Source organism: Natrix helvetica (genome assembly GCF_964273705.1).
Source record: "Natrix helvetica genome assembly, chromosome: 1".
In the NCBI taxonomy this organism is placed as follows: domain Eukaryota; kingdom Metazoa; phylum Chordata; class Lepidosauria; order Squamata; family Natricidae; genus Natrix; species Natrix helvetica.
In genome coordinates, this window is record NC_138548.1 from 276,449,571 (window position 1) to 276,476,282 (window position 26,712).

General features: G+C 37.9%; 1 protein-coding gene across 2 annotated transcripts in view; it reads right to left on the minus strand.

Moving 5' to 3' along the window:
* RAD50 (RAD50 double strand break repair protein) overlaps positions 1-25,495 on the minus strand; it is a 50,570-nt gene extending 25,075 nt beyond the window's left edge. Inside the window, exons 1-20 of one of the 2 annotated variants that reach the window (XM_081939840.1) lie at positions 25,332-25,495; positions 22,472-22,651; positions 21,639-21,722; positions 20,752-20,903; positions 19,953-20,138; positions 19,618-19,822; positions 18,852-18,980; positions 18,130-18,295; positions 15,438-15,631; positions 14,188-14,394; positions 12,859-13,041; positions 12,385-12,542; positions 9,760-9,935; positions 8,862-9,099; positions 8,092-8,281; positions 6,101-6,227; positions 4,017-4,210; positions 3,730-3,840; positions 2,379-2,471; positions 2,158-2,271 (exon numbers count right to left, since the gene is read on the minus strand). In XM_081939840.1, coding sequence (XP_081795966.1) covers positions 2,158-2,271; positions 2,379-2,471; positions 3,730-3,840; positions 4,017-4,210; positions 6,101-6,227; positions 8,092-8,281; positions 8,862-9,099; positions 9,760-9,935; positions 12,385-12,542; positions 12,859-13,041; positions 14,188-14,394; positions 15,438-15,631; positions 18,130-18,295; positions 18,852-18,980; positions 19,618-19,822; positions 19,953-20,138; positions 20,752-20,903; positions 21,639-21,722; positions 22,472-22,600 — 3,036 coding nt within the window. In that variant the 5' untranslated portion in view covers positions 22,601-22,651; positions 25,332-25,495. Of the gene's footprint in view, positions 1-2,157; positions 2,272-2,378; positions 2,472-3,729; positions 3,841-4,016; positions 4,211-6,100; positions 6,228-8,091; positions 8,282-8,861; positions 9,100-9,759; positions 9,936-12,384; positions 12,543-12,858; positions 13,042-14,187; positions 14,395-15,437; positions 15,632-18,129; positions 18,296-18,851; positions 18,981-19,617; positions 19,823-19,952; positions 20,139-20,751; positions 20,904-21,638; positions 21,723-22,471; positions 22,652-25,190; positions 25,304-25,331 lie in introns of those variants that run through there. The other variant, XM_081939841.1, reaches the window with a different exon arrangement.
* Positions 25,496-26,712: the final 1,217 nt, after the last annotated feature.

Here is a 26,712-nt window from a genome sequence, read left to right on the forward strand (position 1 = left end):
TAAATTCAAATAAAATGAAACATGAATTATTCTATACTATTTTATCCCATTACAATCAGAAGAACATAAGTAATGGGTTTTGTTAACAAGGAGCTGCTACCAGATATTCTCCAAGACTGCAACATCACAATCCCTTAAAATGATAAACGAATTTTAATTTCATGAATTTCATGACTTAACCAGAGAAAGCTGCATGGGTAAACCGAATTAGCTTTAAAAAAAGGTGTGTCCACTCATAGTTTGAGAATCTGTTCAAAAATACTCTTTAAGCTTTACTTTAATCTTTTAGGTGCATATGTTATTTTAGACAGCTACTTTGGTGAACAGCTAATCTGCACTTAATGATCGGTTGTTTAACACTAGTTTGAAATTATGATGGCCTTAGAAATAGTGATTTATGCCCCATAAAGGACTTCTACCACAGAATGTTGCACACAGCTGTCCCCCCATCACATGACTGCGATCTGGCTGTTCACACCCATGTCCAGTTGCCAAATGCCCCATGGTCATGTGATCACAACTTGCAACGTTCTCTGCCAACCTTCCCAGAAAGTTAATGGGGAAGCCAGTAGGGGAGGCAGCAAACTATTATTATCTGTAAGCAAGACTACCTTTCATCTCTGGGAGCTGGATGAAAGAGATCCTTGCCACAGCTGAAATTCAAGCATGCATGGAGCCCCAAATCCCTCTCTCCCAATCCCTGCAGAGAGCCCCAAAGAGGCAGGGAGAGAAAGACATCCAGCTCTGGTTCTGCCTGAATCTTGGCATCCGAAATTCAAGAATGCTTGGAGCCCCAAATCCCTTTATCCCTGCCTCGGCACACAACTCTTCAGAGGCGGAGAAAGACTCCCCGTTCCATGCCTCACAAGCTAAAATCCAAACATTCAGAGGCCAACTTTCTCCAATCACATGGGCTTAACTACCACTTTGCTCAATGCCCTGGACTCCAATCCCAATTGTAGTCATTAAGTGAATTATTGCAATAGTTAAAACATCAGGTGGGAATCTATGAAATCTAATCCCACCTTAGCCTCCAACCCAACGTGGACCAGTCACTGTTTCTCAGCTCTAGGGAAGCAAGCAATGGCAAACCACTTTCTAAAATCTTGCCAAATAAACTACAACAAGGTACTAATCAAAAGTCAACACTGACTTGAAGGCACCTGATGTCTTAACTATTATTATTTTAACTGACACCAGAACTGAACTTCCCCCCCCCCCCTGCGATTATATCGTATTGTGCAAGAAGAATCATGTCCAGAATAGAAAGTTATGTGTAGAATCAAATTGCGCATTAAATCAGTAAAAAGTACTTCGACCGCAGAATAAGTCTTCCTTATTCTTGACTTTCCATAGAGACTCTGAGGCATATAAGGCAGTACATAGAAAAGCAAGTCTCTCTGCACAAGTAGATGTCAGCCAAATGCTTCATTCAAGTATATTTATTCAAGCAGCATAAATCATGTTAAAATGTATGCTATTGTATTTAGGTTTACAGAAGCAATAAAGAATAAAGCAAGTTCCAAACTAGTGTATTAGAACTAATGTACTAATGATTGCCATTCAATAAATAGAATACAGTTTAGAATAGAAATAGAAAACTTGTAGTGAGATTCTAATGCTTATCTAATATTTTTGATGACTTTCCTGTTGTAACAATCTATATTATCTATCACATTTATATCTATTGCCCTCTTCTTCTAACCACGAGAACATTTTGGTTGCCAATTTATATCAGGATAACATACATGGAAATGTAAGCACAGAATATCAGCCAACAATTTTTGGTAGAGCAGGATTATAAATGGTATCATTCATTCTTTCTCTGCTTTGCATTATTGTATTTGGGTACTTGAGATTACTAGTAAATTGCACCTCCATAATAAAAGCATAGGAGGCATTTCTTCTTCATTTCAATTACTTCTTATGTATCAGAGGATTTTATTGCAACCACTGCACAATTACGTTATAAAGTCACAAGTTAAATCACTGTCACTTGTTTTATTAAACTAAATAATAATTATCAGCAAATATAATGTAATTCTAAGATATCTAAGATATCCCAGTAGTTCTATTAACATTTCAGATTAAAGTATTACTAAAATGTGGAGGAAACTATACATTATACTATTAGATTAATGGAGGAGATAAAGGTACCTTTTGTGTATCAATATCTTGCCTAATTGTTCCCATTTCTTTATTTATCTTCTCTTTTTTTTTCTCACAATCCACTAGCTGAAATGTGACTTCCTCCAGTTCAGATTCCTTTTGCTACAAATGAAAAACAAATAAACATTTTAGTGTTCAAAATTACATGTAAAATCTTGTGATGAAACTTTCTGAAAATTATTATTATTTATTAGCTTTTTGCTAATTACCTGCTTGTATTCTTCTTTCCCTTCTTGGATATAATTCTCAATCTCTTTCACATGGTTATGGATATTTTTAACTTTTTCTTTAATATCATTTATCTGTTAAAATGCATGAGAGGTATGCTTGATTCTTAGAAATATAAATATATTAATCAATAGACAATATTGTTCAAGTAATATATATTTCAAAACACTGTAGGTTCTAACTACACCTTACCTTAATTAGACCAGAATGTTTTGAAGAGAAACAATATGAAATTTGTAACATGTTGCTCAGATGGAAGGAAATAAAATATTTATTTTACCTTATAGATCAATTGTGATTTTTGCAAAGATTACTGTGAAGATCCACAGGTGTCTGGTTATTATTTTCTTCCCTGCCCCTTGGTAATGTTTGATAAGTGGAGGTGGAAGAGTTTTATAACATCCTTTGGGGAAGTACCATTTCAAGTGTAGATGCCGGACAGCTTTATAACTGTAAGTGGCAACTTATTCTTAACTCCTTTTCTAATAATCTTTAGCACAGATAAATGTTTCCTGTTCCATAGCTATTATGCAATAGACTAATATTAAAGCTAAGCAAATCTTTTAAAACAGAAATTTTGCATTAAGTAATGAAGAAACACCTTTCTTCAAATGGTTAAAGCAGGAACTTCTTTTCTTCAATTCTAATAGGTATTTGAAGGATTTCATTTCTCTCGTTTCATTGCAAGAACTGTCTAATGATTCCCGTAGTCTGCTTCATTTCCTTCAGAGGTTGAGGGTCTGGAGTACTTCCGCATGGCAGTTGCAGTATGTTGGACCCCAAATCCCTCGCAACCCGATTTGAAACTAATCTCTTCACTTGTGATAGCTTCAAGCTGCTAAGTACAGAACCAAATAATTCTGTACAGGTGCAAGAAGTTATAACGGGGTCAGTCTTCCTCTTTTGAAGGTAACATGCATTCTAAGCCTGTTATTATTTGTGATGCGGCAAGAACAAGACAGCATTTTTGCAACCATGCATGTTCACAATAGCTCTAACCAAGACTGTAGTTATCAGTAAAGAGTCTTTTAAGTTTGTGAAGAATGAAGAGAATGTAATAGCTCACATCGGACCAGAGGCTGTGTTTGGAGTAGATTGCTTCTATAAGGGAAAATTAAGGGAGGTGTTTAAAAACTTGTGATAATGATGAGAAAGAGATCTAAGTTTTAGTTTAACTGTAGGATATAGTGTTGGGGCTGATCTGAGTGATTGTCATGCTTAAAAACAATAAGAAGACAAAAAAAAAATAACCAAAATACCATAAAATAACCAATAACCAAAATATAAATTTCCTACAATAATATAGAAATCAATTCAGGGCCAGCAGCCAACCTTCTCTTGTGTTATTTTGTAACTTGTATTCTTTTTGTTCAACAACTCTTCTTTTTCTTGTTGTAGTTTTCCCAAAGTTGTTTCCAAAGGAAATAACTGCTCCTTTGCTTCCTGAAAAGAAAAGAAAAAGCACACAGCTATCATTTTTTGTTTTAGAAATCTGCTTTTTACCTTTACAAATACATGTAGCAGTATTATGATTATTTGACTGAATGAATAAAGCTGAACAAAACTGAAACCCTTGCAGGAATAGCAATGATAGTCTTGATATTCATTAGTTATTTTACCTTGATCTCTCTATTTAAAGATTGCACCTCGGTTGCTAATTCTACAGTCTGTTCTTCAAGTTGCTGTCGACGCTGCATGCTGCTGGAAATCTGAAGTTTCTCAGCTTTGAGTTCATTTACTGTGCACTTTAAATGCTGGACTTGATTTTGTTGGTCTTGCTTGAGTGTCTGCTTCAGTTCAATTTTGCTAGTAACTGCAAGCAAAATGAAAGGGAGTCACTTTTGAATAAACTAGGAAAGAATGCAAATAATTGGATGAAATTCAGTCTAAAACCACGATGGCAAAAATGTGCAGTAGAGTACAGTGGGCACATGGTCTGCGACTCCTTAAAGCAGCAACTTCTTTCCCAGAATTACATGGCTACCTTCAGCAGCTGCAGCAGAATCCTAAAAAAAAAGTGTTAAGATTCACTCTTAACAGTTTAAGAGGTTACAGGCAAGATGAGCCCACATGTTCGCAAGCACCTTTTTGAATCTGAACCTGAATTACCAAGTACAGTGCTTCAAACATGGACCAAATATATCTAGATACCTAAAGAAGAAAATATGTGTTTGCTATTAGGAGTTGCAAACACATGCAATGCTTTATTTTGGCATTCCCCAAGTCATGTTTTGGATATTAAATTCAAAGTCTGGAGACTTTGAACCAGGTCATGGTTGTCCCAAAGGTGCTTTTTCAAGAGGCAACTAGACTTTCTGGTTTTTCTTTGAAGACGTTTCCCTTCTCATCCAAGAAGCTTCTTCAGCTCTGACTGGATGGTGGGGAGTGGACAGTTTGAAAGAGAGGTCAAAGAGGCCATCTATGTCAAAATTGAACAGCCCTCTCTCAACAGAGGAGGAGGATAAGACATCATCTATCTTCAGTCTACAACACAGTCTGTTCAGCAGTTCCAAGAAGGCTCAACACTCATTTGCATTACACAGGTGACCCCGAGGACACAGATAAACTTCCAGGTGGCCTTAATGACTTGCTAAAAAATGCAAATGACCAGCTGTCTGCAAGGAGTATAAATCCTTCCATTCTCCACCATACAGTCATAGCTGAAGAAGCTTCTTGGATGAGAAGTGAAACGTCTTCCAAGAAAAACCAGAAACTGCAGTTGCCTCTTGAAAAAAAACACATTTGAGTTAAATCCAAGTGTTGCACAGTCATACTCAAAGGCTTTACTTGCTTATAAATATAGCATTACAGGTAGTTCCTGCTTGCCACGACTGGGACCAACAACTCCATTACTAAGTTAAGCAACTTGTTAAGCAAGACATCCCATGACCACAACAGACATAGGGACTCACTTCCACTGTGGTTGTTAAATGAATCACCTGTGGCTGTTAAGCAAGACATCCCATGACCACAACTTGTGATTTTACTCCCAGCTCCCCCCTTGACTCTGCTTGTCGGAAGTAGGCTATGAAGTGCACAAATGGTAATCGGGTCATGATGGATATTGTGTAGGGTTGTTTGGAAAGAAATTAATAGTCATACCTTCAAATTAAATTTCGGTTCTAATTATTACATTTAATTGAAATAAGAGGGGTTTTAATTACCTAAATTAATTATAATGTGTACATCAAAAATATTTAATTCTGATTCATTTTTTAAAATTTGTGCTATATCATTATACTTGCAATTAAAAATTAGGAAAAACTCCTGGAAATAAAGAAACAAAGATCTGTAAGAGAGTCTCCAATATTTGAATTGAGAAAAATGTATTTGTTAATAATATTACTTTTTATTAGTGAAAGTGAGGAAAAATTTTAATTTTAGGTGTGCACTTGTAACTATAAGTATTTCTATCCTACTTTTTCTTCGGGAGCTCAAGGTAACACAAATATCACTCCTTCTTCACGTTTTTAATTTAATATAGCAACTCTTAAAATAAACAGTGGATTATTTACTGGTATTTCAAATCATAAGATGGGCAGCACTTAATTTAATAAACCAATAAATATCTTCTTTGGGGGAAAATGATTCCATGATTTCGTTAATTTAAAATTTTTGATTTTAAGGATTTTGCATAGGAAACACACAGTTAAGTAATGCAGTTTTAGTTATGAAAACAGGATAGCTCCTTATATGTCATCACCTGTGTCCCACTGATGTTTTTTTTCCTGTTTCTCTTGGCTCACTTGCAAAAGAGTCCGGCCCAAATCCACTCCCTCGAGCCTAGCAGCCTGCTGAGCAATTTTTCTTTCAATATCCTTTAGATCAATCTGAAAAAAAAAACAAAGAAAATGTTGAGAATCCTGAGGTGCTTAACATAAATAGTCTTCAATGTGCAACCATTTATTCAGCAATCATTTGAAGTTACGATGGTGCTGAATGAATATTAGTTATGATTGGTTGTTAAAAGTTCTGCCACCCCATGGTCACATGATCATAATCTGGGTACTTGGCAACCAGCTTGTACTTACAACCAGTCACAGCCCCCCTCAATCATTGCCAGAAACTCAGTGGGGAAGCTGGCAGGGAAGGTTGAAAGTCCTGCCCGAAGTCTCTCCCACTTGTGCACCCTACCCCAGCCCCTCCGTATTTGTGTTGCACCGGCCACTTGCCCACCCTCCCAGAGTTTAATCATACCTCCTTTTCACCCTTATACCCCGAACCTTGCTGTGCCTTTACTACTCATGCACTGAATCTTGCCACGCTCCTCATACCCTCACTATGCGTCTCTCACACCTCATGCACTCTCCCCAAGTTTCGCCACACCTCCCTCATACGCCCACCCCCGCCATCCACTCTTGGAAAATCCAACATGCCGTCCCCCACCAGGCAGCAGTCACTTAACTGCCTGTGGGCCTGCTTGGGAGCTGCTTGGGGTTTGCAATTTCCTGTTGACTTCTCCACTGACTTAGTTGTAGGAAATTGACCGGAAATTGTTTCAGCTAATGACGATGGGAATCAGTTAATGACAGCAACCAAGACTTCAGTTGCTAAGGGAAGAGATTGCACTTTATGACTGCATCACTTAGCAATGTACATGTAATCCTTGAGTTACAAATGTAATGGAGCCTGCCAATTACATTAGTAACCCGGGGCTTCGTTTCAGTGAATCATATAAAACGAGTGTGATCACTCCCTGCTTTCATTCATGTATTCGCTAATTGAATGTGCAGGTCATTAAGTGCACATGAGGTATCTCAGGGTGAGGAAGGTCATGGGGGGGGGGGCGCTAGCGATGCAATAGGACACCTGCTTCAGACCACCCAAGGCTCCCCCGACCCACTGAGATATTACGTGCCCCCTCTCCTGGGGTCCCGACAATTGTTCCCTGCCCCCCATCCTGCTGCTCCAGGTCATTTACCTTGTAAAGATCTAGCCATCTGTCTCCTTTCCACCCTCTCTGCCTGCTTACAGTCTCAGCATGAAATGGGAGGCTTGAAGCAACCCGATTTCATTGCCCCAAAGTCTCATTGTCTTGCAAATTCTCTTCATCCGGATCTGGTGCAGGTGAGAACTGAGGCCTAAAATATTGTAATGTGAGATCTCGCGATACTGATCTTGTGTGATCTTGCACTACTTTAGGCCTCTGTTCTCTGCGAATGCACCAAAGCAGGCAAAGGAACTGATGGCTTGCTAGATTGTCGCAAGGTAAGTGAGTCTCCACAGGCCCATTACCTGTGGAGACCCTGTCAGGGGCGGGGCGGGGGGGGGAGAAAGGAGAGAAATAGGCAGGGCAAATGTTGCAGTGCTTCTTCCATCATTCGTAAGCGTGAAAGACTGCCATGCTACTGCAACATTCGTAACTGGGTCATAAGTACTGGGGGGTGGGGTGTCATAACTTCAAATGGTTGCTAAGTGAACTGTTATAACTCGAGGATTACCAGTAAATTCAACATCTTAAGTTTAAGACTGGATTTTAACAAATTTGGGGTTCCATACTATCTATTGCAGCTAACCATGACACATTTATACAGATGTTCCCTGCAGCCTTAATTGAAGGAGTCCTTCCTATTATGTGACCATTTGGGGAAAAAAGCTACGTAAATGAAGAGACATTCTTTTCCAACAATCTGTGCCACTTTGCCCGTAAAGTGTGATAAAGGACGTGTGCAATCTGGTAAGAAGTATCCTTACCTGATCCCTTTCCATAAGTGTAATATCCTGCAGACATGCTTTTGCACTTCCTTCCTCTGTTATGATAGTACTCAAGAGGGTTTCCTGTTCTTCTATATCAGCTTTAAGGCTTTGAATCTCTCTATTAAGGACCTGTAGCTTGTTTCTCAACTCAGGTATATCCTTTTCATGGAGTTCAGATATTGTTTGTCTTGGTAAGAAACAGAAAATAAAAATGCATGACATTTTCTTTTAACAGTCATAAAGTCAACTTACTACAATTATACTCGGAATTCTAATCTGACTGCTAAAATTATCTTTGTTTTCATTGTGATGTCTTACATCAGGGGTGTCAAATTCATATCCAGAGGGTCAGATGCGTCATGTTCTGGCCACGCCTACCCCGAGTTTAGCGAAGGGGGGGGAGTCCTGATACGTCATGTGACGATGAGAGTTTGCCACCCCTGTTCTAAGTCTTTCTTTCCCCTAAATGGAATTCTCCTCGTGGCATATCCCTCTGGAGAAAAAGAGGTGGGGGCAGGGGCGGAGGAATCTGTCTACTGTTTCTTCCTGAGCCAACTCTGCCCCTCAAATATTTGGGGATCCTTCACAACCGCAAGGCCGCTGAGGCTGTTGAGAAGGACAACTGATTATCTAAGCCACTGTATTATTTTATGATGGTACAGAATGCCTGATAAGACGGGAAACCGACTTGCACATATCAAAACACTGCCTTTCCTGAAAACTTCATTCACTTTACACAGCATAGAATATTGTGATTCCTGCCTCACCTGATAGGTTTCAGAGAAATCATATCATCTCGTTTCTTCTCCCTTTTCTTGAGTTCGGATTCTGTTGTCTTCAGTTTGTCTGGAGCAAGGCGCAGTTTGGCTTGAAGATCATTTATGACATCTTGCAGTTCTGCCTCAGTTTGAAAGACCCTCTGACACACAGGGCAACAGGACTGGCTTTCGTCCGTTAGTTGTGTGATGAACTGAGAATAAACTGCCGTGGCTCCTGCAAGCATAGCTGTATTGAAAAATCAAATGCTTTTATAAGACAGTGGGAAGATTGAGTTTTACCAAGTATTATTTCTCACATTCATTTTGGTAGAGAGAATTAACCACTCTTATTAATGGATGATTGAGGTCAAGAATTTGTACCTATTTACAAAAAAAAACCTTCAAAGCTGTTTATTATCAAAGCAAAGATACATCAGTAAAAACAAAGGCTGAAAGCCAGAATATTTACATCAGGAGTTGCAATTCCTTTCCAATTGAATATTTCAGGTAGCCTTTGGTTAACAAGGTAACTGGAATCAGAATGTCCATCATTAACAAATGTAGTTGTAAAATGCAATGCCAAATGGCCACATTACTTAGCTAAGTTTCTGTCGAAATTTCAGTACCTTAATTTCAGTACCTTAAACAAGACTGTTGGATGACTTGCACACGTTGTTGGATTTTAATCATCTTCAGTGTTACTGTTCAGTATAAACCTCCTAAACTAAGGAGGGAAACATTATGCTTTTGCCCATTTTTCTATTCTGACGTCCATCTCTACTTTGAATGCAGTTCCTGATATTGTTTTAAAGCTTACCAGTTACTGGGTATAAACAAGTATATAAGAAAAAAATGATTATTATTTTTTGGTACCCTATGGGAATGGGAAGGTGTTATATAGACTTGCCTCGCTGCTTGGATGTTTTATCAATATCATGCTGCAGTTTATTAAGATCACTTTCAAAGTCTTGACTTCCACAGACATCAAAAAGCTTTTCTTCATATATGGACAGCTGTTCCTCCTTTTTCCTTAGTTCAGTGGTAATATGACTTTTGTTTTGTTCTGCTGAAACAAGTTCTTTGCTGAAAAGTAAGTATTACAGTCAGAACTGAGGTTTTGCTTTGTTTCTTAAAGGTTAAAGTGATTTGATTTTCCTTTTCAAAAGGAAGCTTTTAAAAAATGTTCACTGGGTGGGCACCCCACCCCGACTATCAAATGATGTTCATCAATTCAAAGCAACTCTATCTCTTTATTACTTAGATTGCTGTGGCACGCATACACGGCTTAGTTCAGACAATATTAGAATCCACCATCTGTAGGGCTGTATTATGGCTCTGTGTAATTGTTTCTCTATTTCAGGATATCAGTAACTTCCTTAATTTCCTGGAAACCTCGCCCATAGTTTTCCATTTTGTATGAATCAAGAAATAGTTAGTTTGTAAGTTAGTTTGGGCTTTAACTGTGGTTGTAATTTGCCTAATATGGATATTATCAAAAACTAACAAAACGAATCATACTTTATTTTTTTTTAAAAACAAGCTTTTTAAGCTTTCATCTTCAAATGAGTTTATAATCTGAAAGGAACAGATGCTTTTGTTTAAAAGAGAATACTCAGAAGAAATGATTCAAATTTTAGGCAGGTCAAATAGCATAAGCAAACATTTTTAACTATAGCACAAAGAATAACCCTCCCAATTATATATGTACTTGTAAAATTTTACTTGATAAACCCAGTGGACACAATCCTTCTCCCTCCTATATCACTCAGTAACCCAAACAGTGAATCATATGGTTTGCACATTCTACAGGTCTACCACAGCTACCATACCACAACTTTAAGTCTGATTCTCTACTTCCCTCTACCCTAAATCTGTCTCATCTACTTCCTCCATCAAAGTTCTGTTATGATTTAAGGTTTAAACAACCACATGGTGGGATCACTTAGGAACGGCCTTCACACAAACAAATTTCCTTAACTCTCAGATCTACCAAAGACCACTTACCTGTTTCCCCACTCCCCAACTCTCTGTTAGACTTTGTGGCAAGGCATTAGATTGTAGAATTTTTGTTAGGTTTTTCTGTTAACTAAACTTTCCAGTTAATTTATCATTTCCAGTTAATTTAATTAAATGCATTCTCTCTGATGGTACCATGATATAATGAATGCTCTAACTCGAGCCGTTTAGCTTGGTCTCATTACTGCTTAACTTTATTTTTATTAATAATAATTTATTAAAGATTTACCAAAAAAAACTAATACAAACTAAAAGAAAAAAAGAGAAAAATTGGTAAGTGCAGAAAAGGGAAAAAAAGAAAAACAGAGAAGAAAGAAAAAATAAAAATACAGGTAGTCCTCAACTTACAACCACAATTGGTTCTGGAATTTCGGAGGCCCAATACAAGCTACATGAAAGTTGGGAAAGTGAGGAGCTCAGGAAGGCCAGGGAAAGAATACGCTGCTGCTCAGGGGCTTGTTTGTACACTGCAGCTCTTGGATTACAAGAAGCCTCTGAGTTGCAGTGCAGCGTGAAGCCATACCTACCTCTGGAAGCCTCAGCTTCCCCAACAGCATGGCTCAAAGGGGCTTCTTGGTATACCATGGCTCTGGAGCAGGGGTGGGTTCCGGCAGGCACTACTGCCGGTTCACTCATGGACGCATTAAAATTGTTCTGCACATGTGCAGGGCCCAAAAACAAGAAGGCGGCATCTATGGTGCTGCCCGGAGAACCGGTTTGGGGACATGGCAGGCCTGGTTCGCTGCTGGTTCCAGCGACCCAGGCCGCCGAACCAGTCTGAACTAGTAGGAACCCACTATGTGGAGCACAGGGTGGTGGGGGCAACTGGGGCTTTGTGCTGTGGTGGCTGGCTGTGGTGTAATTCTTGAGGCAACATGACTCAGTGGAAGCAGCAGTGCTGGGGCTGAAGAAGAGGGCAGTGGCAGCTGACTGAGCCTGCCAAAGGTCCTGGGCTCTACTTCAACCATAGCCCCAGTCCTGCCAAGAAGTGCTGTTGTACAAAGCAGCCAAAAAGACATAGATATGGGGGAGATTAATGAGGGGGCAGGGGGGAGATGAAGCACCCCTGCAGTTGTAAGTGTTGGCAGGCTCCATTATAGCTGTGAGTCAAGGATTACCTGTATTCACATAATTTGGGGGCTGGGAGAATACTGTTTGCAGTCTTACGTCCTTGTTTGAAAAGAACTGACCAAAATATTGAAAATAATCCCTCTTTTAAGACAATCCGTTATACACAACTCTTAATTTATAATGTAATTCAAAGTACATTTCAAAATGTTTATTTAGACCAGGGTTGTCAAACTCGCGGCCTGCAGGCAAGATGTGTCACGCGCTGGCCAAGCCCTTGCCTGAAGGGGGGGAAAAGCCCTGATACGTCACGTGATGCTGCCTTGACGACGCAAGTTTGACACCCCTGCTTTAGACTGTATTCTGTACTAATGTTAAAAAAGTGAAAGACAAATATAATTCATGTTAATCACTACATTTCACCACAGCAAATAAAATTAGCACTTACTTGAGCTTGGCAAGCTTGTCTCTTGTTTGGTTAATTTCTTTAACTCTTGAGTGAAGCCAATCTTCAAGCTGATTTTTGTTTGGGAAAAATCCCAACAAGCAGATTAAATCTTCATTGTGTCTAAATTTAATTTTTCTGATTTGGTCTTCTTTGTCAGCCTTAAAAAAAAAGAAAAGAAACAACAGTTTCATCACTTATAAGCAAGGAAGTATTTCTTGTTCTGTAAATATTGAACTAGCTTAGACTTAATAATATACATAAAGAAAGCTTTATACATTTTCAATATATTTTTGTCAATACTATTAAATAAACATTGTTTAATACTGCATGGATGTGGGAAATTATGTTAATCTGAGTACTCCAAATGATGGATCGAGCATTATACTGGAACTAGCTGTGGCGTTCATGGAAACTTGACATCATTTGTTTCAAATATTTCAAGCATATATAAGAGTGTCTGATAAAATACACTACTTTATCTTTTTTCAGCATATCCATTTGGGTTATAATTGTAGTATTCAGGTTCAGTTGTTCCATCTCTTTATCCAGTTTCCGAAGAGTACTGTCCAAATTTGTCTTTTCTCTTTGCAGTTCCTTAATTTCCATTTCTAGGGTTACAACATTGCAATTTTTCTCAGCTTCAGCTAATTCATGTTTCTAAAAAGAAATAAAAGAAAGCAGATTTTTACCTCCATTTAGTTATGCATAAAACTGTATTCACTGAATTAATACCAATCCTAGTGATAGATACCGGATATTCTTTGTAACCGCTGAAGAAAACATATCTCAGTCATTACCACAATTGTACTTTCCTATGAAAAAAGCATCTGAATACAGAAATAGGGCTACATTAAGTGTGCCCTTCTCAAACTGATGGGTTTCTTCCACATATGCAGGTGAAAAAAGGTGATATGCTCAGACTCCTGGCTATACCAAAATAGCCTCGTGTTCTGTTCTGATATCTGACAGGTAACAAGGTGATAACTAAGAAGATATTTTGGTGGCACCTTCTTCACATTTCATCAGCAAAGGTGTTAGATACTAGCGACAGTTATAAGGGTTTCCACCAAGGTCCTCCTTTCCGGCGGGAACAGAAGTTTAATCTCATTGGTCGTAGGTTATGACAGCGCCCTATAAAAGGGCTGCTGTCAGACTCAACCTTTGCTGGATTGTTCTTACTTGTTGTGTTATAATAAAGAGCCGATGTTACCGTTAGCCTGTGTGTGCCTGTCTATTACCCGATCTAACAAAAGGGGAATGTATGGCCTGCTTTAGGGACGTGGTGGCTCAGTGGCTAAGATGTTGAGCTTGTTGATTAGAAAGATCGGCAGTTCGGCAGTTCGAATCCCTAGCGCCGCGTAATGGAGTGAGCTCCCGTTACTGGTCCCAACTTCTGCCAACCTAGCAGTTCGAAAGCATGTAAAAATACAAGTAGAAAAATAGGAACCACCTTTGGTGGGAAGGTAACAGCGTTCTGTGTGCCTTTGGTGTTTAATCATGCGGGCCACATGACCATGTACAACGCTGGCTCTTCAGCTTTGAAACGGAGATGGGCACCGCCCCCTAGAGTCAGGAATGACTAGCACAGATGTGCGAGGGGAACCTTTACCTTTACCTATGGCCTGGTTTGAATTGGACTGCATGGGGAAGCTGTGAGTTTAATATCGTCCTACTTGAAAACAATAAACGAGGTACTAGTTTCAGAATATGTATTTAGATAGTATTTAGAACGAACTATGGATATGAACAGCTGTGTTTATCTTTTAGTTTTATTGCATATATAGTTTCTTAACCAAGGCTTACTGCTTTTGTAAATTCTTGGTCCAGTTCTAGGAGTCGATTTGAGGATCCTTCCAGCTGATGTAATTCCTGTTTCAGATTCTTTACTTCAAGTTGTTTCTTATTTTGAATATCTGCCTTTAGGACAATAGTTCTTTCAAGTCCAGTTTTTTTATCCCTTATTTCATCCATTTGTTTCTGTTTAATTGTTTCCTTCTCGCTAAATTCTTTCTGAAAAAAAGATAAAAATCACAGTTTATTAAACAAAGGTTGTGCATGTAGTCCTCAACCTACGATCACAATTGAGCCCAAAATTTATGTTCCTAAGGGAGACATTTGTTAAGCGAGTTTTGCCCCATTTTACAACCTTTCTTGCCACAGCTATTAAGTGAATCACTGCAGTTAGTAGCATAGTTATTAAATGAATCTGGCTATCACAATGACTTTGCTTTGACAGAAGGTCACAAAAGGTGATCAGATGACCCCAGGACACTGCAAAGGTCATAAATGTGAGTTAGTTGCAAAGTGTCTGAATTTTGGTCACATGACCATGGCGATGCTGCAAGTATGAAAGAAGATCATGTCACTTTTTTCAGTGATGTTGTAACTTAATCTAATTTAATGCATGCAAATTTACTGTTAAAAGTAATGTTTCATATTTAAAAAATCAATAAAAATCACTGATAAGAAACTGAGCTAAAATCCCTCTCATAACCTGCCTTTTGTCTGAAATGAGCTCTTTGGTTTTGGAACATAGCATGTCACAAATTCAGGCCAGGTTACTTACCATCTAACCTAATTTGCTGCATTGGCAAACTAACATATCAGAAAAGGGATTTTTTTAATTTAACCAGTGACATACTTATGCTTGCAGAAGTTGTCTCTAATGTGTACATAATACATTTCTTTTTATTTCTGTTCAAAAGTAGTTCCTGTGATATTTAATAGAAGTATATTGGGGTAAAGCAAAAAAAAAAAATCAGAAAAAGAAAAAAAAAACCCAAGATTTTGTTCTTACTGGCTATTTTTTCTTATCTCTGTCAAATATAATGCTCCTGTCATCAAGTTCATTTTTCTCCAGTTATAACCAAAAAGAAAAGAACATACACTAAAAATGACTGATATGAATTTCCCTATAACATACTATTTCAGTGTACTTTAAAAGAAATATGCTTTTATTTATATCCTAATCTCATTACAATTTAGAATACAGAGATTATTTTCCTATTTTAGACCAACTGAGCCTTTAAAAATGTACAAACACAAATAGTTACCATTAAATTATTAGCAGTTTCCATATCTTTGTCCTGTCTCTCTTTTACCAGCCTCTGAAAATTATTGATTTGTCTTTCATTTAAAGGTGCTCTTTCAAATCCTTCTAATTCCAACTGCGCTGCCAAAGATTGAATTAATGAATCTCGGGTTCTAATATGCTGCTGATAACGATCAGCCTGTATCTGAAGACGACCTTCACAAAAAAAAACAGAATTTAAACATTATATAATGTATTTCAGGATTGTTGATAAGATTTTAAAAACTGTAAAAGTCATCTATATGTAAATTTAAAAAACCTAGCTGTCTAATCATCAAGTAAGATTAATCCTGTGGTGGAAAACACCGTCTGATTCTGATTTGTTTTGTTGCAATTAACAAATAGTAGTTAATTAATTTCAAAGCTAGCATACTGAGATGAATTACTGGTTTCTTGTATCTCAATGGAGGAGTAGGAGACATAGGCCAAGGGAGAACTTATGTGATATATTGATTAAACACAGTTCACATGTGTGTATATACAAGCAGAAGATCCCAAATAAAGGAAACAAGGCTTTATAACTGATAAGGAAACAGGATAACCATGAAGAAAGATACAACCATCCTTCATAATGTAACCAAACACACATTCCTTGAAATGCAATGTAACATCTTTAATATGAGTTGTGACAAGGGTATGATTGTTATTCTTAACAGACTGAAATTGTGTTTATAACTAGAAATTTCAATTTCAATTTCAATTTATTTGTGCTTCTAGACCGCCCCCTCTCCCAGAAGGGACTTGGGGCGGTGTACAGTCCATAGAGAATATCACAAAAATACAATAAAAAATTAAATATGTACAGTTTGGAGGAGGTTAAAATGCAATTAAAAGAACTGTACAAAGCTGAATAAATATAATTTTTTAAAATCCCTAAAACAGACACAACAGATTAAAAAACCCTAAAATAACCAGATAATAATACATTTGCCAGGAGGGACAGTTGTAATTATGCCAGGCCTGCTAATCGGAACAGGTGAGTCTTCAATTTTTGCCGGAAGGAGCGGAGGTCAGAAGTGGTTCTAATGTCGGGGGGGGAGATCATTCCAGAGGGTTGGGCCCATCACAGAGAAGGCCCTACTCCTTGGTGTCGCCCGTTGGCATTGCCTAGTGGACGGCACCAGGAGAAGTCCCTCCCTGTGTGAGCGAATTGGCCGCAGGGATGTATGGATAAAGGATAAAGAGGATAAAGGATAAAGAGTTACTGTAGCATATTTCCTCAAGCCCTCACAAGGTGTGAACTCTGCAATCAATTCATCCTTACAAAGTAGATTGCGACAATAATAATAAACATTTGATTCTTAAAGATATTACATGATGAATAAGGCAATGGATATCTATTAGTATAAAGAGGCATATGTATATTTATCTTTCTCTCTTTCACACACACACAAATATTGTATTAAGCATAAATAGATGAATAATTTATTACATAATCGATTCAACCTGAGTTCTTATTCCAGCTCACTATAATCCTTAAGTATCTGAGGAGGCCGATTCTGATTGTTTTTGTTGCAATTCTCTCATATCTCTTCTGAAAGCTTCTTATGTGGATTATGGACATTCGGAGAAAAGGCTAGGATCTCAGTTACATGATCACAGTGAAAATAATTCAGTATTTGATGCTATCTATTTTCTAATTCAGATATGTATAACTTTAGCTGAGAAGCACTGACTACTGAGGTCACACTCATAATCTGTGTAAGTGTGAGTGACAATTTAGGTGGCCTTCCTCCTTTACCAAATTATGATTTAAGTTACCAAGTTAATTAAATTGGTGTTAGGATGGACTGTATCCAAAAGATGTAATTGAAGAAATGACAGAACTTTAGCAAATTATTTGACAAGATAGAGATGGTATTAAAAGTGGATTTATAAATGACAGGCCAGGAGAATGTCTTAGAAAAAGATATTCCACTGGATTTACAAAAGAAATTGGCTGAGGTTTTAAAATTTCAAAGGCAAACACAAATGACAAACCAAGAAAGTAATCTGGATATTTCTTTTCCTACTGGATTTACAAAAGAGATTAAAGAACTGTGTGAGATGGGAGCAGAAAAAATTAGGGGGGAAATTGAAAAAGATGAGATGAAGACATAAATGTATGTAGCCTTAGAGGGGGTGAAGAATCACTAAATTTATGCTTTTTGTGATCAAGGTTGGAAGTCACTTCTTCTTTATATATTACTTTTTATTTATTATACTTTTTTCTTTCTTCTCTTTTTTTTGCATTTTTACTCCTTCCTTCTATTCTTTTTAAGTTTAGTTTGTATTAAATTTTGCTACTATAGTCAAATTTTATTTATTTATTAAACAAATGTATATAATCAACCAACTCACACATGGTGATTCTGTGTGGGTTATAAAATTTCCAAAGCATAAAAACTGATATAATCCCCTCTTACGCACTCCAAAAAGTATCATATGATTTTCTCTGTATCAGCTTCCATCTTAAAGATCCGAATAACCTGGTGCCAAGTCATGTAGGGCTTTAAAGATGACAAGAAGCACTTTGAATAGCACCCAAAAGCAGATCAGTAACCAATGCAGCTTCTGCAAAAATCTTAATAGAAATTATATATATATAAAAAAGAAAAAATGCTGGTATTAATTTTCATTTATTAACATGCATTAAAATGTTAATAAAAATATACCTTGTTCAACTAATAATTCTGATTTTTCTTTATTAAATCTTAGGAATTCTTTGTTTACTGCCTCCAGTTCTCGCTGACACTCCGTTAACCGCTTCTCCTTTTCTCTCACAGTTTTCTGATGGTTTTGATACATTCTTCTAAGTTGCTCATCACTTCCTTGAAAAACCTAACATTGCAATGTAGGAGAAAAAATAACTTTTACAAATATCTCCCCCCCCCCCGAGTGGGAGTCTTGCAAAGGCCAAAGAATATGTGATATAAAAAGCTAGATGATTATGACTGCCTTTACTAAACTTAATACCTAGTCCACCAGTCTGCATTGTTGCCATGAAGATTGAGAAATACTGTAGTGGACTGGGAAAATGTTAACCTTTTTCTTCATCTAGCTCTCATCTCAGTTCTTAATGTTGCTATACCGCCTACTTGCGGATTTGCTCAGCAAAAACATTGCAATAGTAATAACAACTGCAAGAGAGATGACTGATTATAAACATAAAAGTTGCTGGGAACAAAAATCTAACCTTTACGATTGGGTCAGCATAACATTTACATGCAGTAGTCCTGATGTTACTTAGTTTGGGTAATGAGACGTCCGCAAGGAAACAACCAAGCTCAGAGAGCACCAAGGACCCTCTAATTTCAGTCCTGAGCTACAAATATTCTCCTTTATAAATGCAGTTTATATATTCTATTTCATGCAAACATAAACAACATAAGAAAACCTTCTCCATTTTTTGTTGCAGGTCTTGATTATCCTTTTCCATCTGCTTTCTCCGACTTTCCAAAGCTTTGCTTTCATTATCTAGTCTCATTACTTTTACAAGATTCTGTTCTACTTCCATCAAAGAGTTCTGAGAAAGGAATAAATATTTAATGTAAGGAAGCTACATAATAATTAGGAGGGATGATAAAACAACCTTGTAAATAAACCCCTTAAAGGAATTAGTCATTTGGGCCAGAGGTGGGTTACTACTGTTTTGCACTGGTTCGGGCGAACCAATAGTGATATTTTGGCCTTGGTCACAGAACTGGCAGCGACCCAGGTTGGCCACCCCCCAAACCGGTTCCCTGGTGTTTTTTAGTATTTTTTTTTTCATGTTCTACACATGCGCAGAACAATTTACAGTCAACTGCGCGTGCACGTGAAGTGAACAGGCAGCAACGCCTGCAGCAACCCACCCCAGATTGGGGCTCTAATGGAGGATGCAAGCAAAGCTCTCTCCCATCTTCAACGACCACGTTTTTAAGGTGGACATGGAGTTCAGGCTGCCATCTAGCTGGACATTAATACCCAACTTTCAAATATCCAATTTTTTTTTAACATTAAACTTAATGCTCTCTTCATGCTTTTCTATGGTTCATTAATGAAGCACACCTTTAAACCAGGATGACAATTTGGAGCCAGCAACCAAGCGGCAATAAACAGATTCAAGTTGCCAGCTCTGAGGACACATCCATTTAATCAACATATTACAGATAATAAATCACCTTTAGAGGCTCTAGTTGGTTTTCAATATGTCTGACATTTTCTTTGGAGGCAGCTAACTGAGTTTCCCTGCTAGTTAGCTGATCCTGGATCTCTTGTGCTTTTTCTTTATTCTGCTTCAAGTACTTCAGCTCCACCTGACATTCTTTAACTCGCTGCCCTTGCTTTAGACGCACTTGGCGAAGCGTTTCCAAAGCCTTAATATACCTTTTGGAAAGAAAAATGTATGTCATTTTTAAACTACCTGTAACCTGCAGACAACCTTTTATTAATATTAAAGGCTATTTGACTCATTTTAAATGCTTTACTCATCCAAGAAACCACAAATAAAAAATACCTTGTGGCTGAAAAGATCTCATCAAATTTCTGCTTCAGAGCCTTTCCTTCACTTAGAGGCCAGTTGGAATCTTCTTGATGGCAGAAAATGACGTTGTTAATTACAGATTTAGAAACTCCGAGGGCAGTAATCATCTCTCGGTCGATTTCTGCACACTTGGAGCTCAGACTGACTTTTTCCCCATGCCTGCATGAACATTGGCACAAAAACACAGCAGGTGAATGATAAACATTATACACACAATTTACTTGTCTTTTTCTCTAACTTCAAATCAGTGTTGACTGCTGCAACTGTCTGGAAACATCCTTGCCATTTTCTTGGCAAATTTTTTGGCAGTGGATTAGCATTGCCTTTTTCCTACAGCTGAGAGAGAACAACTGGCCCAAAGTCACCCCATTGGCTTCATGCCTAAAGCAGGACTAGAACTCATGGTCTTTTGTGTTTTTCCATATACTGTATTTCATGATTATTTGACTTTTTTATTTTTACATTTACTGTTTTTCAATATATAATATAAGGACACTACAGCTCTTTTCAACATCACAGAAGAAAAACATGTGTCATTAGTTATATTATTTGTTCAATTAAATTAATGTAACAGAAAAGAAGAGGAAGAAACAATTGAAGTGCAAATAAAATAAACATATTTAGAAAGGATTCCAGTCACACCTTGGTACAAGCTTACAATTCTTTTGGTGGTAAGTAAAAATAGAACACATAGCTACACCTTGTCTTCAGACATACTGCCCTGATATAATCCCCAAATCATATTCAATTAAAAATATGGTTGTTCACTCACTTTATTCTTGTAATTACTCCTTCAAGAGTTTTAAATTCTGTCTTCTTTCCTTTCTGAGAACATATCATGGACCGCTGGACAGCAACAAGCTCTCCATTAACATCATGAAATTGAAGTCTTATTTGAGCTCTGACATCTGTTTCATTAGCAACCTTTCCCAAGGGAAAATAATTTTTTTATTACAGGTCCAGGAAGATCAACAATTTCTTCCCCTAAATCACCTCTTTAATCGTGTTTATTTATAATAAAAGCGGAGGCAGAGACTTAAAAGTTATTTTCTGGATCATGGACATTGATGATGGACTGAACTTCCTCCACAGTTGAGGGGCTCTTTTCAAACAGATTTGAGAGATTTAAATGGAAGCATAAGGACAAGAAACTGAAGCAGATATTTCTATTGCATGAGAAGAAAATCATTGTCAGTTGCATGCAAACTTGTAGGGAAAAAATATCCCATGGAAGGCCAATAAGTTAAGAAAAATAATAAGGAAGTTGTCATGAGAACAGCATCATAAAGGTAAAACTATGTGCACTAATAAACTTTCCATTAATCAATTACAAAAGGACACATTGCTTGGATCTCCACGTATACTACTCCAAACACTAATTAAAGAACTGGCAGCTATGACTTCACATTTCTGTGTCTGTAGTAATATTTTTATATTTTTCCAATGGATTTATAATGCAGTTATTTTCTCATAATATATTTTAATCCATTGCTTATATTTATTTTTCAGCATGTTCTTTAGACACACTGCCTCTCAAGGCACAATATAGAAAGTAATAATTGTCATTTTTTCTTGAAACAGGGAACTACAAATTTCTCAGCAACTTAATCTACACACTGCAATTTACTAGCCAAACAAACTAGCAACTGCAATACTTACTTTTGGATCATGGACAAATGAATTTCCTTTGCTGCCGGGTGGGAAGTCTCCAGTACAAATATATTTGAGGCATTCTATAATAGTCTAATGAAATGGAAACAAGCATCAGAAATATATTTAATAGCCACTAAATGACTATGTCTAGATGAGCAGATTTAAAAAGTAGACCCTTTCATGTATTATTTTCTCCAATCATCCCATATGTCTAAGAAATCATATAAATGGTTTACTCATATAAAGATGTTGATGCTATCAGAAGAATTATAAATATGGAGCTTTGCTGATCACTTCTATTAGCAGGAATTCCCACCAACATTCATTTCTACAGAATTGCAAGATCCTATGCATTCCAACACAAGCTGATTTCTCATGTATATTGTTAAACAAATGAGAGAGATAACAAAATGTTTAAATTTAATTCTTCGAAAGCATCCTCTGAAAGAATTATCTCCGTTTTCCACAGTCATGTTCTTTAATGTAACACTATCAATGTACAAAAAAATATAAATAAGAAACACAATAATAAGAAGTTTTGGTGAACTATCTCTTTAAAGGAAATATATATTCTATACAATTTGTTCTTTCAGTCTCTTTGTTAAAGTGTTAAATGCATTTGTAAGGAGTTAATCTTTAAGGTATATGAAAAACAGAATACAATACTTCCTCTAAGAGATAATCCACATAATTTGTTATTTATTTATTTATTTATTATTCTTTTGGGATATTTGTAATGAGATTTTAAAATATATTCCCAGAATTAAGCCACTTCTCAACATTGGGATGGGTGGTAAGAAAGTAGTTTATTAAAAAAATTAAACCCACTTGAATCTTACCGTTTTTCCAGCACCATTTGGACCCACCAAAATAGTTAGTGGATTAAAGAAAGTGATAACTTGTTTATTTTTATCCTCCACACCAAAGCTCCTCACTCCAAGAATGCTCATTTTATCAATCTTAGACATGTTTGAAAAATGTTCTTTTTTCCACTAGCAGTAAACTGTATTCAAACCACCCTGCAGAGTAACAGACAAATAGAATAAAAAGAGTCAGTTTCAGTAATCTTTCATCTAGATAAGGCAAACAATATTCCATATGTAATTTTCTTAGGATATTTGCACATAAACAGATATCTACATATAAAACTAAAAGAACAAAACTTTGGTAAAGATTTCATCCACAATTTAAAAGGTAGACTAGCACCATCTATTTCAGACCATTGATCCATAAACTAGATGACACTCAAGTTCTCTCACCCCAGGAAACTGAGGACTTTGGGCATAGATAAGATCTTTTGATTTTAATTAAAACCCTTGATTAAAAATAAACACAAACTGTGGATTTTCAAAAAGCCAATTTGAATAAACTAAGCAAAATAATAAGTAAATTGCCTAAGAATAGACTCATAAAGGTAAAGGTGTTGCAACCAGCTGAAATTTCTTAAAAAGAAAATTAAGGATAGGGTAATCTCATATATACCAATGAGAAAGAAAACAAAACAATACCTAAAGGAGCCAACCTGGCTGAATAAATGGTTTGTAAAAAAGTTGTCACTCATTAAAGATGCTTATTGGAAATGGATGGAAACACCAAGGAAGTTACAGAACATGCATAATAACTGCAATACCATCTTCCTGGCATGGCTTGCTAATTTTTGCTGCTGTTGCTTTCATTGGTAACTATAATTGCTTTGTATCACCTAAAGTTGTTTTGATAATTGAAGCTATCTATCCAAATAACTCCAAATGCTTAAGTAGCAACACAGTTCTTTTAATTCTGTCCCAACAGCTTCCACATCCTCTTTCTTACATCCACTTTCATTCATTCTCTTGAGATTAATTAAGGTCCAATATTTCTTCATTTCTTTCTTGGATTTTGGCTTTCCTTTTCTCTATTCAATCTGATTTCATTCTAGTTTCTTTCACTTCTTCTCTTTTCCTCCATGTCCATCTTTTCCAACATCCATTAACACAGTATTTGAAAAATAGCATATTTCATATTTAGACTCTCTCAGTGCCTTTGTATTCTTTGCAAATTCTCTCAACTATGTCTCGAAAACAATTGCAATATCATACATGTTCAAATAAATTTGTGCATATTATGAATACACAAAAACATGCTTAAAACACATATTAGGATTAGGTTCTTTTTCAAAGAGATACTGGTAATTATTGAATAATCTTTGTATTTATTTGTTTAGCGACCTCTACCTTAAAATCTACTTTGAAAAGATTTTCAGAAGTGAAAGGGAATAAGAAGGCATCCAGAAATACATGATCTTGTTATATCCCAAAATGTGTACCACCGCCGCGGCGCTCCAAGCATAACTTATTCTCTGACTTCCAAACTCATAGATACATACATATACAGTCCTTCACTTTTAACAGTTCATTTAGTGACCGTTCGAAGTTATAACACTGAAAAAAGTGACTTAAAACCATTTTCACGCTTATGACCATTGCAGCATCTTCATGATCATGTGAAGATGCTTAACCACTGGTTCATATTTACGATGGCTGCAGTGTTCCCGGGGTCATGCAATCCCCCCTTTTGCAACCTTCTGACAAGCCAAGTCAATGGGGAAGCCAGATTCACTTAACAATTGTTTTACTCACTTAACAACGGTGGCAATTTGCATTTTAAGAAGTACGGCAAGAAAAGTCGTGAAATGGGGGAAAACCCTCTTTACACATTTCTCACTTAACAAGATAAATTTTGGGTTCAATCATGGTCATAAGTCGAGGACCACCTGTATTTGTATGCATGTATGAGCATTCCGTGTATTCACTTATTTATTTTTAAACTTATCACTGGAGCAGCGATAGAAGAAGCCTCAATGCGGGATCGGAGGAGGAGGAGGCAGAGGAAACTAATCAAAGAGAGAAGGAATTAAGAAGAAACTTCCTAACAGTGAGGGCAATTAACCAGTGGAACAGCTTGCCTTCAGAAGTTGTAGGTGCTTCATCACAGGAGGTTTTTAAGAAGGAACTGGACAGTCACTTATCGGAAATAGTATAGATTATTCTGCTTGAGCAGGGGGCTGGACTAGAAGACCTTCAAGGTCTCTTCCAGCTCATTCATTCTATTCTGTTCCAAGGAAGGCCTGGTTGGCTGATGAGGGGCATCGCTGCCTCTCTAGTAATTGGTTTTATTAAGATGATCTGAGAGTTGCCCGCATTGCTGTTTCTGGTTCAAAATAAATAAATGCGGGGGGGGGGGGAGGAAATACATTCCGGTGGAAAGGGCAGGAAGGCAAGGAAGCCCATTCTGGCACAAAACCCCCAAGCCCCCAGCTTCTCGTTCTTAGCTCAGCAATTCCTTTATGACAAGATGTCGCCCCCCCCCCCAGCGCACCACTTCCTCCAGCGTGGTTCAGAAGCCGCGGGGCTTCGAGGAAGGGGGCGAGCCCTCCCGAGAACCCGGCGCCACAATTCTGGAGGAGGATGCGCGCGGAAGGAAGGCGCTCGCGGGGAGGGGGGCTCCCGGTTTCTGAGACCGGGATCTTCCTCGACCCGCTGCGAGACAGAGCGAGAAGAAGGGGAGGGTGAACCCTACCTTTCTTAGGGGCGGGGAAGGGGGCGCAGCTCTACCGGAGATGGGAGGAGGAGACTCGGGTGGGGGGGGGAGGCACGGCGGTCTCCGAGAAGGTTTGACGTACAGCCTCGCGCATTGGAATATTGCAAAAGGGAACCTTACCGCCTTGATTGACACGCTTGGCCCACCAACGGCGTGCGGGGGAGGGGAGGCGCTGGGGCGGGGAGGAGGGCGTGTCTGACGGAGCGCGAGGAGTTTCATCTACTGCCTGGGCCATAAACCCGGCATTACTTTCCCGCCACCGCCGAAGAAACGTCACCTGTCTGACGTCAGCATCATGGGAACAGAGAGATATTCAAAGTTAGAGTGTCCTCAGTTAACGCGGAATAGGAGGAGGGAAAGTCGTTTCCCAAGTGATTCGACCGACGGGCATTTCTACATTATTTTATCTCTTGGTGCCTCGTCCCTACATGTGACAGCCTGCCGCTTAGGAACAAGGAAATCGCTCCAGGCTTACACAGTACAGGTGGTCCTCAACTTACGACCACAACTGAGCCCAAGGTTTATGTTGCTAACTGAGAAATTTGTTAAGTGACATTGGCCCCATTTTAAGACCTTTCTTGCTACATTTGTTAAGTGAATCACTGTAGTTGTTAAATCAGTAATTTGATTGTTAAGTGAATCTGGGGAGTCGCAAAAGGGGATCACGTGACCCCAGGACATTGCAACCATCATAAATACGACTCAGTTGTCAAGCATCTCAATGTAAATCACGTGGCCATGGGGATGCTGCAACAGTCTTGGGTGTGAAACGTGGTCAAAGGTGCATTTTCAGTGTCATTGTAATTTTGGTCACTAAATGAGCTGTTGTAAGTCGAGGACTACCTGTACTTAGAGAATTTTAGCCAGTGCCCTCAGAGAGGGCAAAGTAGGATATTAGACAGCCTATAATTGGCCTTGAAGGCCTCAGAAGCTAAACTGCCAAAAATTGGTTAGTCCGTGGATGAGGGAAATCATAGGCTAGGCTGGGAAATTAAAAAGCATTTTGGAAAAAATGTTGTGGTAAACCAATGGACCAATACATTCCAAATATGTCAATTCATGAACAAACCTTGAGATGAGGGATTGTTTTGCTGAATTTTGTTTTTTTAAACAAAAGTTAACTGCAGAGCATAAGAGTTCTATAACCTTGGATTTAGGTCAGGGAAATTTGAGGAGATAGTTTTTTTCTGTGGGTCATTGGAATTCCAAGCCAATTCCAGCCAGAGATGGCCATTCGTCTTATGCAACTGGCTGGAACTGAGGGTTGCAGTCTGATGCTCCTGCTCCTAAAAAGAAAAAAATCCATCCAGCTCAGGCAATGGATACTTTCAGAGACTTGGATTTGATCATCTGCAAGGCATCTTCCACATCAATCACAAAATCTGCATTGGGAATGTCCAATAGCAACATTTTAATTTCTTGAAAAATTCTACAATTATTAAGTGAGCACACTTGTGGAATTATTGCTATTTGGGTGAGCATGGGCATGACCATAAATTGT